The sequence below is a fragment of the Microtus ochrogaster genome, chromosome 18 (genome assembly GCF_000317375.1).
Source record: "Microtus ochrogaster isolate Prairie Vole_2 chromosome 18, MicOch1.0, whole genome shotgun sequence".
In the NCBI taxonomy this organism is placed as follows: Eukaryota; Metazoa; Chordata; class Mammalia; order Rodentia; family Cricetidae; genus Microtus; species Microtus ochrogaster.
In genome coordinates this window covers 59241001-59251448 of record NC_022020.1, presented here as the reverse complement: position 1 = coordinate 59251448, position 10448 = coordinate 59241001, and the positions used below count along the sequence as shown (strand labels likewise).

Below are 10448 nucleotides of genomic sequence, written 5' to 3'. Positions count from 1 at the left end.
CATTACATGGCTGGATACACAGGATAGCTGGCAGAGTGCATGCCTAGCATGCCTTGTTCAGTTACCAGCACCACGCAATTGGGTGTGATGGCACAGACATACAGTCTCAGCACTCAAGACAGAAGCAAGAAGAAATGTTCAAAGTCAGGACTGGAGAGATGGCTCAGCAGTTAAGAGGGCTGGCTGGCTGTTCTTGCAGAGAATTCAGATTCAGTATTTAGTATCTAGATACTTTGGCTGCTCACAAACTTCTAGAACTCCAGCTCCAGGGGTTGAACATCTTCTTCCAGTCTTCTCAGGCAAGGCACACACATGGTACATAGACATACATGCAGGCAAAACACTCATACATACAAAATAAAAATATAAGTTTTAAAATGAAGTTCAAGGTCATCTTCAGCTACACAATGAGTTCAAGAGCAGTCTGGAATACACGAGACCCTGTCTAATAAATGGATATAATTCCTTTAAAATGTGTTCTCTGGGGCCAGAGAGACGGATGAGGTGAAGGTAGTTAGCACTGAGCCTGTTGGCCTGAGTTCAGTCCTCAAGCCCGCATGGCAGAAGAGAACTTACTCCCAGTTATCCTTTGACTTCCACACACGTGCTACGGCACAAGCATGCCCACGTACCTGGATGCATGAGCATGTGCATGCACACACACACAATAAGTAGATATGCATATTTTAAAATGTAATTATACATTCTCATCCTAGCTACTCTAACAGATGAGGTCGAAGGACTGAAATTTGACACTAGCAAGGCCAACATAACAGATTTTGTCTTAGCTGGGTGGTGGTGGCAGTGGTGGCAATGCACACCTTTAATGCCAGTACTGGGAGGCAGAGACAGGTGGAACTCTGTAAGTTTGAGGCTGGCCTGATCTACAGAGTGACTTCCAGGAAAGCCAGAGCTTCATGGAGAAATTGTCTCAAAAACAAAACAAACAACAACAACAAAAGATTTTGCCTCAAACATCAATCAATTTTGTAAATTCTCAAAAGTAATAAAACTGGTTCTTCAGGGATACTAGAATGTCATAGATATTACAAAGATTCATGGCCTTCCCAAGGGCTGTATTACATAAATAGGTAGTCAGCATATGAAGGGAGGCAATGATGAAAGAAATGCCTAACAAGGATTCTAGATGAGTTTGTTATGAAGGGGGTGATAAGCAGTGGATCAGAACAAATGGACATATTTTTTTTAAAAAAAAAGTATCAGTGGATATTTTATTATCTTTCTTTTTTCTTTCATTTCCTTTCTTTAATTTTTAATCATCTTTTCATTTTCTTTTATTATTATTATTATAAATTTTCACTTCCTCCCCTCCTCCCATTTCCCTCCCTCTCTTCCCATTCCCCCTCCCCCTCCCTCTCCAGCTCAAAGAGCAGTGAGGGTTCCCTGCCCTGTGGGAAGTCCAAGGTCCTTCCCCTTCCTTCCAGGTCTAGGAAGGTGAACATCCAAACAGACTAGGTTCCCACACAGCCAGTACATGCAGTAGAATCAAAACCCAGTGCTATTGTCCTTGGCTTCTCAGTCAGCCCTCCTTGTCAGCCACATTCAGAGAGTCTGGTCTGATCACATGCTCCATCAGTCCCAGTCCAGCTGGCCTTGGTGAGTTCCCATTAGATCAGCCCCACCATCTCAGTGGGTGGGTGCACACCTGGCGGTCCTGACTTCCTTGCTCATGTTCTCTTTCCTTCTACTCCTCATTTGGACCTTGGGAGCTCAGTCCAGTGCTCCAATGTGGGTCTCTGTCTCTATCTCCATCCATCGCCAGATGAAGGTTCTATGTTGATATGCAAGATATTTAAATGGACATCTTTATATACATCGGAACTGCACTGAGCTGTAGTGCTCAAAACCCAGTTACAGTAGCATAAACAAATAAGGGTCTATTTCTGCCATATAAGAAGTCCAGGGTGAGGGAACGGGAATGGCTGTTGTTGACTTGGGTTCAACAGCTCACTGACATCAAAGCAAAATTTCTATGAGACAACTGGCTCACGGTGCCAGCATGGGCACGCAACTCCAAAGACCTTGTCAGTTTTCCAGGATACAGGAAGAAGCTGTCAGAAGGAAAACCATACACTTCTTCATCCACTAAGTTCCCTATGAAGAACGTTACTCGGGAGTCTCCCCAACAACATCTCAAGGAACACACCTAGCTTCAAAGAACTCTGAAAAAAAATCTGTCCTCTCTAAAACAGCCCCAAAACAAAGCCAAGGGGGAAAGAAAATGCTCTGTGGTCAGTTTGCTTTCCCTACCACACAGACTAGATTCAATCTGTTCCCCTCATACTGTTTACAGAGACCCTTGAGATCTCCTCTTACATAGCTAATGTAATTCTGGACCAGCCATCTGTTAGCAGTACGAAATGACTTAGTCGTTCTTCCTTAACATGAAATTCATGTTTGACAGTGGTGTAGTTTGAATGAGAATAACCCCCAAAGGATCATATATATCTGAATGCTTTGTCCCCAGTTCTTGGAACTGTTTGGGAAGGGTTAGGAGGTGTGGTCTTTTTGGAAGAGACCTGTTGCTGGGAGCAAGCTTTGAGTTTTCAGAAGCCTACACCACCCAGTTTGCTCTCTCTCTACCTCGTGGTTGTTGTCTCAATATGTGAGCTTCCGGCTCCTGCTCCAGTACCATGCCTGCCTGCCCGCTCCCACACCCCTGCTAGGATGGTCAGACACTACTAACCTCTGGAACCATGACCCTAAAATTACATGCTTTCTTTCCCAATATACTGCCTTGTTTGTGGTGATTTGTCACATCAATAGAAAAGTAAGCAACACAGGTAGAAACAGTCTACATATTACCAAAGAGATAAAAATAATGACACAGTTATATAATCTTTATATAACTCACAAGCTCTTCCACATGGGGCTTGGGAAAACAGTTAGCAGGACCTGTGTTAGGGTCCTCAGCACCCACCTCAAATCCTAGTGTGGTGGCACATGCCTGCAACCAAGCCCAGTGTTGGTACAGATCCCTGGGGCTTGCTGGCCAGCCAGTATAGCCAAGACAAAGACGTTCGGGTTCCTTAAAAGACTCTTGTAGTAGGAGCTGCGGGCCTCTTCCCACAGCCCGGCTCCTGGCCGCCTGGCTAGCTTATGCCCCAAAATAACTACACACAAATTGTATTCATTTAAACACTGCCTGGCCCATTAGTTTCAGCCTCTTAACCCATTTCTAATAATCTGTGTAACACCGAGGTGCGCTTACCGGGAAGATTCTAGCCTACATCCATCCTGGGTCGGAGCTTCATCGCGTCTGCCCGGGAGAGGGGAGCATGGCGTCTGTGCTCACTTCCTCTTCCTCCCAGCATTCTGTTCTGTTTGCTCCACCCACCTAAAGGCTGGCCTATCAAATGGGCCAAGGCAGTTTCTTTATTAGCCAATGACCTTCCTCCATCAGACTCTGTCTCAGAAAATAGGAAGAGCTAGGCATAGTGGTGTACACCTCTAATTTCAGTACTGAGGAGGCTGAGGCAAGTATATCTCTGTGAGTTTGAGTCTACACAGGGAGCTCTAGGCTAACCAGAGCTACATGGTGAGGCCCCGTCTCAAGAAAGAAAAAAGAAAAGGGAAAGGAACAGTGACTGTGAAAATCACCCTGACCTACTGACCTCTGAACATCACACACACACACACACACACACCTCTTCCGCACACTCAGCTATCATTTTCATTATACAATGAAGACAAAGCCAGGCTTAGGCAGAACTTACAAGAGTGGAGTATCAGTGATTAACTGCACCAAGCTGCAGAGCAATTCTTCCAAAAGATCTTCAGAGTTAGAACCTGGTAAGATACATAAAACTTTGTTTTGACAAGGTAGACAATAGATGAAATTACTTAGATGGAAAGTTTGCATTTCTAATAAGTAAAAAACTTATTTTATTATTACATATATTCAAACACTATTTTGCCCTCTGAATAAAATCCAGAGTCAGCACCTACTACAACTTTAATAACACAAGTTACAATGATTTTTCCTTCTGTATTAGTGTATGCTCATGCCACAGCACATGTGTGTATGTCAGCGGACAACTCCATGGCATCTGTTTTCTCCTTCCACCTTTAGCTGAGTTCAGGGTCATCAGGCATGTGTGGTCAAGCAGTTTTACTTGTTCAACTGCCCTATTTCTTCTTTGTTTTGTTTTGTTTTGTTTTTTGTTTGTCTATGTAGCTTTGGAGTCTGTCCTGGAGCCCACTCTGGAGACCAGGCTGGCCTTGCACTCCCAGAGATCTGCCCAACCAGCCCTATTTTTGTTTTCCTTTTAAGGTCAGCCTCACTATGCAGGCCTCAACTGGCAAACCTCCTGCCTCAGCCTCCCCAAATTCTGACATTACAAGTACGCATTGCCACACCCTAGCAGCTTGATAATACCTTAAGGCTCCTACGGGCCAGCCAGCAATTTTCAATTTTTTACACTTCACACTGTTTCTTTTGATGAATTTTTTTTGTTTGTTTTGTTTTTTGTTTTTGTTTTTGTTTTTGTTTTTTTTTTGGATTTTCGAGATAGGGTTTCTCTGCAGCTTTTTTTTTTGGTTCCTGTCTTAGAACTAGCTCTTCTAGACCAGGTTGGCCTCGAACTCACAGAGATCCTCCTGCCTCTGCCTCCCGACTGCTGGGATTAAAGGCGTGAGCCACCACCGCCGGCTTGATGAATTTTTATATTAAAGTCAAATATGTAAAATTATTTTTAAAAGATGGTTTAGCTGGTTGACCTGAAGCAAAGATATTTAGACCTGTCATATGGCCTTGCCTTTGGCCTTGAAGAACCTCTGGTGATCCACAAATGGCAGAATGAGTCCTGACAAGAAGCTAACCACCTCCTTACAAATAAAAGCCAAAGATGAGATGGCCTTCCCAATCAGAGGATCAGATAAGTGTCAAGGACAGGATGCAAACTGCCACCCCAACACAAGCATTTCTGTCCCAAACTCCCAGAGCTAAGGGGCCTCCAAATTGCATAACCAGATGATATCTTGTGACTTCTGGTTTAGACACTAGTGACATGTATTCCTTCCTGAAATGACTTCCTCAGTTCAGGAAGTCTTAGTTCTGACTGGCTTCCTTTCTTCTTTCTTCCAGCACTCCTCCAAATCACCTTGCACTCCTTGTGGGAGTCTCTCACGGAGTCTCCCACAGGCTCTCATTCCTCATCATTTACATGCTAGTGAATCCTAAATCCATAGTTTCCCTGTCAACCTCTCACTGAGCAGCCTGTTTTCTATCAAACTGTCTTTCACCCAAGCACTTTCCAGGCTGGACTCTGATCAGTTCCCAAATTGACAAGACCTGGAGCAATCAGAGAGGCATGGCCACAGACCCTATCAATTATCTGTCTATTGGGTGTGTCCACCGAGATGAGTGACTAGTACCTCAAACTCAACGTGTTTAAAAACAAGCCCAATATTTCTAGCCCTTCACTTGTTTCTCTGTTTTTGCATGGCTGTTTGCCTGCATGTGTATAGGCTCCATATGTGTCTGGTGTATTCAGAGAGCCCAGGAGGGGATCTGGATCCCCTAAAACTGTACTATGGTTGTAAACTGCCATGTGGGTGTTGGGAATCAAATCCAGGTCGTCTGGAAGAGCAGCCAGCGCTCTCGACCACTGAGTTGTCTAACTCCATTTGTTTCTTTCTTATTTCCAGTTTTGATGCATCAGTAGCCCAATGCTAAAACACAGACTTCCTCAGCCTTTCATAGCAAACTGAACTCTGAGTCCTCCTGACCACACAGCCCACCTCTCTGATACAGTTCTTTTTAGTTAGGTGATCTCACTACGTAGCATTGGATAACCTTGAACTGCAGTGCCACCTCAGCCTGGCACTGCAGAAGCACACTGCCATACCCAGGCACCTGCCACTGCCTCGTGACTCAGAAGCTCCTTGTGCCATGCTGTGTTCATTATCTCATCAGCTCAGCCCAGGTTTGAATTCACCACATCCAACTCCCTCTTAGCATCCTTTAAGCCCTCCAGTTTCTGCCCTAACTCCAGGCTGCTTTTAGAGGTAGCTAACTGAACTTCCTTTCACTTTCTTGGCTTAGGTCAGTTTTATTACTTTATGCTAATGACTATGTATAAAAAAATAGAGATCCTTACTGATCACTAGAAGCAAAGTAATAATGAAAACAAAACAAAACACACATGGACCATTCATTAAAAGGAATGGCTGGAGGCTGGAGAGATGCTCAGCAGCTATAAACTCTGCTGCTCTTGCAGAAAACACAGGTTCAGTTTCTAGCATCTACCAGGCCATTCACAGCTGTCTAATTCCAGCTCTGGGGATCCATCACCCTCTCTGACCTCCGCAGGCACTGAGTATGCACATGATGTACAGAACACTCATATACACGGAGTAAAAATAAATCTTTAAAAAGCAAAACAAAGGGGATGGTAACAAAATTAATTGCTGCTGCTTTCTTAGCATTCAGAAGGTCAGTGCCAGTTTCTCCGTGCTGCCCAAACTATGACACGCCAAAGACAAACGCTAAAACCTTAATCAAGGACAGAGGCATACTTCAAAAACAGCTTACAGTTCCTGAAAACCAGAACAAATTGATTTCCTCATTACAGAACATACAGCAGGGCATGGTGGTGCATAGCTGTCAGCCTAGCACATGGAAGACGGAGTTCAAGGCCAGCCTGGACTACAAAATAAATTCCATGAAGTACATGGCAAAGACCCTAACTCAACACAAAAAAACAACAGGCAACTAGATTTATTCTACACCTATATTCAGAAAATTTTGAAGTCGATATTGTTGCCTATTTTCATTGGAATTACTCTAAGGTATTAAACAGGTAAGATTGTTTTACAGGTATAGGCACTTTGCCACAGAAACCTGATGACCTGCTCCAGATCTTACAGGAGAAGAAAAAAACTACACACCCACACACCATACACACACATACACACATACACACATACACACATACACACACACACACACACACACACACACACACACACACACACACACACAGTAAGAGGGGCTGGAGAGATGTCTCGGTGCTTAGGAGCACTGTGTCCCTTGCGGAAGACCTGGATGCACATGGTGGTTCCAGGGAATTCAATGCCTTCTGACCTCCTCAGGCACAGGGTGCACATACACAAGGCAAAACAGTCATACACATAAAAGAAGTAAATCTCAAATTATAATAATAAATGCTAACTGATATGTTTGTCAGGTTGACAAGGAATGAACTCTGTGATCCTTTACCCTGGTTGGACTTGGAAGGAATCACGCAGCAGACATACTTCCTGGCATGTCTGTGTTTCTAGGTTAGGTCTGTTAAGGGGGTGGCACCATTCCATGGACTGAGGTACCACAGCAAATAAAAAGACAAAAGGCAGATGAGCACCTTATTGTATCCTTATTGCAGATGCAATATGACCGGCAGGCTCCTGCTTCAGAACTTCCCACCATGACACAATGTCCTCTCAATCTCCAGACAAAATGAACCCTCCCTTCTCTGTTCTCTCGGGTGTTTGTCACAGCTGCAAGACAAGTAAGTAACTGACACAAAAGTCAGATGGGGAAGGGGAAGCCCCTACTGCTAGTGTTTTCTTGGTTTTTGTTTTTGTTTTTAAAGAAAGTGGGAGTCATAACAGGAAAACCAGAATTTTCTAAGTTAATACTTTTTAAATACTGGGTGTGTATGGTGTGTATGTGTGGGCACACACGCCAGCGTGCACATGTAATGTGAGAGGTTCCTTCCTTCCACCGTCACCTGGGTTCCAAGGCTGAACTCAGCTGTCAGGCTCCCACTGTCAGAAGCCATCTTGCTGGCCCCAAATTCTACTTTTAATCGTAAAATCTGCAGCTTGTTGGTTACTTACTGTAACTGCCGGGAGACTTTTCTTCATACATGAACTGAAGCTGTAGCTCCTCCTCAGACATCTCGCAGATGAACACTTTTAGCAGACAGCAGATAATAAACAAAGCATTATGTGTCTGCCAGATGAAGATGTGGCTAAAACAGAAAGACCAGAATCACCTAAAGTTCAGTTTAATCAAAAACAAGGTCAGTTTGTTTCTGGTGCATGATGTCTTCATAATTTGTGAATGGTTTTGCAAAGCCTACTTATAATATTAAGACAATGTCTCTATCTTTCAAAGGTTTATAGTCATACTGAGCCAGTGAGAGTTACTGTATTTTCTCTCAGATTGCATTCTGTACAGAGTGAAATCTACTTAATTAAAGCCATTACTGGCACTTGTAGGTAAAACTGCTTTGTCCTTAATTTTATAACTGTCCCACATGAAAGCAACTGAAACAAAAGAGAGCTAAAATCATGGTAGCATAAAGAGAATAGTCACAAATATACAATGTAAAACAATACAGTGCTGTTATTTGCATCAATAACAAGAAATTTTTAACTGGATTTGATATATTTCTTCATAAGCAAGGCAATGAATAACCTTTAAAATACTATTCTTCTAAATCAATTTTATAGGAGCCAGCATGGTGGCTCACACCTATTATCCCAGCACTTGGAGGCTTAAAGCACCAGCATGCCAAGAAGTCAAGGTCCAGCCTGGGCTACAGAGTGAGACCTTGTCTCAAACAAAGAAGCAAACAAAGTCAATACCCCAGTCATAAACAACCAGACTGTCCCATCCAATATTTAGGACAGAAAAGCATGAGGACATGAGACAGCATATGTCTAAGTCATCATTTAAACCAGATTAACAATGATAATGAAAATGCCTTTTATGATAACAGTCTCACCACAACAAAGGAGGACAATGACAGGATGAGCATGAGCAAGTAAATGACACCCACGCATGAAAATGTCACTGTAAAAGCCACTTATCTGCTAACTATAACAAGAATTAATTAAGATTAATTAATTTTTAAAATTGAACTCAAAGAATAATTAATTGTATCATTAGTAAACTTTTAAAAAACCTAATCTTAATAATTAACCAAAATGATGAAATCAAACTCCAAAATCTCATTCCAACAATTCAAAACGTTTACTTTTTTCCTCTTAATAAAGAATGTAATTCCTTCACAGGGGTTTTCAAAAGATCACAGCCTACTTCTCCCACCAAAAGAAAACTACCCCTCACAGCGCTAAGTACACCGCAGTGCTGGGTAAACGGTAGCTTACTTCTGGCATTCTGCTGAAAGCCTGAGCTCTCTCGTTCTGGAAAGGAAGACCTTAGTTAAGGCGCCAAGATTTCCCGTTCGAGGGTTGTTTTCAACTGCAAGAGACAAGAAAAGTATTAAAATAGTTAACACTGAGCATATCATATCATTTATAGAATGCCAAATTGAAACTGCCAATTGACCACTCTTACTGACAATCTCACATCTAATTCAGAAAATAAGCAATGAGAGAAGATGCTGCTCTTAGTCTATGGTGGTTAGTTTTATGTCAACTTGACACAGATAATGTTATCAGAGAGAGGGGGAGCCTTCACTGAGAAAATGCCTCTATAAGACTGGGCTGTAGACAAGTCTGTAGAGCATTTTCTTAATTAGTGATTGATGGGAGAGGACCCAGATATTGTAGGTGGTGCCATCCCTGAGTTGGTGCTCCTAGATTCTATAAGAAAGCAGGCTGAGCACGCCATGAGGAGCAAGCCAGTAAGTAGTTCCCCTCCACAGCCTCTGCATCAGCTACTGCCTCCAGGTTCCTGCCTTGCTTGAGTTCCTGCCCTGACTTCTCTCAGTGATAAACTGTTAAGTGTAAGCCAAATAAACTCTTTCCTCCACAACTTGCTTTTGGTCAAGGTGTTTCATCACAACAATAGAACAGTGACTAAGACATAGTCATAATTACAAAATCAAAATTTACTTGCAAAGTAAATAGTAGAAGAAAGTGTAACCTCAAGCGAGGTAAAAACCAATATTACTATAATTTTTCATTCTTTTTAAATGTTTTAAAAAGTATTATTTTATTTTATGTATGTATGGTTGGTTGGTTCACACATATATCTATACATCATGTGTGTACCTGATAAGGCCAGAAGAGGGCATTGGGTTCCCTGTAACTAGAATTATAGACTGTCATAAGCTCCCATGTGGGCGCTGGGAATTGAACCTGGGTTCTTCGGAAGAGCAGCCAGTGCTCTTAGGTGCTGAGGAACTGAGCTTAGGAAGCCACTGTTAGGCAGCATGGCAAGCTCTGAAGCACAACAGCTAAGAATTCGACAGGAGACTATTTAGGTCAAATTTTACCTTTACTGCTGAAGAAAGCTCACAAGGTTTAAGTCCTGGGTGCAAAGTAGAAGCCATGGCAGAGACAAGTACACAGTCATTTTCTTTCTTTCTATTTTTTTCTTATTTATCTATTTATTTACTTATTTATTTATTGTTTTTCAAGACAGGGTTTCTCTGCAGCTGTAGAGCCTGTCCTGGAACTAGCTCTTGTAGACCAGGCTGGCCTCGAACTCTCAGAGATCCACCTGCCTC

The 10448-nt window shown here is 42.6% G+C and overlaps 1 protein-coding gene across 1 annotated transcript in view; it reads right to left on the bottom strand.

The window, feature by feature from the left end:
- Positions 1 to 10448, bottom strand: part of Dym (dymeclin) — a 269386-nt gene that overhangs the window by 222377 nt on the left and 36561 nt on the right. Inside the window, exons 3-5 of the mRNA XM_026783375.1 lie at positions 9142 to 9345; positions 7864 to 7997; positions 3738 to 3810 (exon numbers count right to left, since the gene is read on the bottom strand). Of these exons, the coding sequence (XP_026639176.1) occupies positions 3738 to 3810; positions 7864 to 7997; positions 9142 to 9345 (411 nt within the window). The remainder of the gene's footprint in view (positions 1 to 3737; positions 3811 to 7863; positions 7998 to 9141; positions 9346 to 10448) is intronic.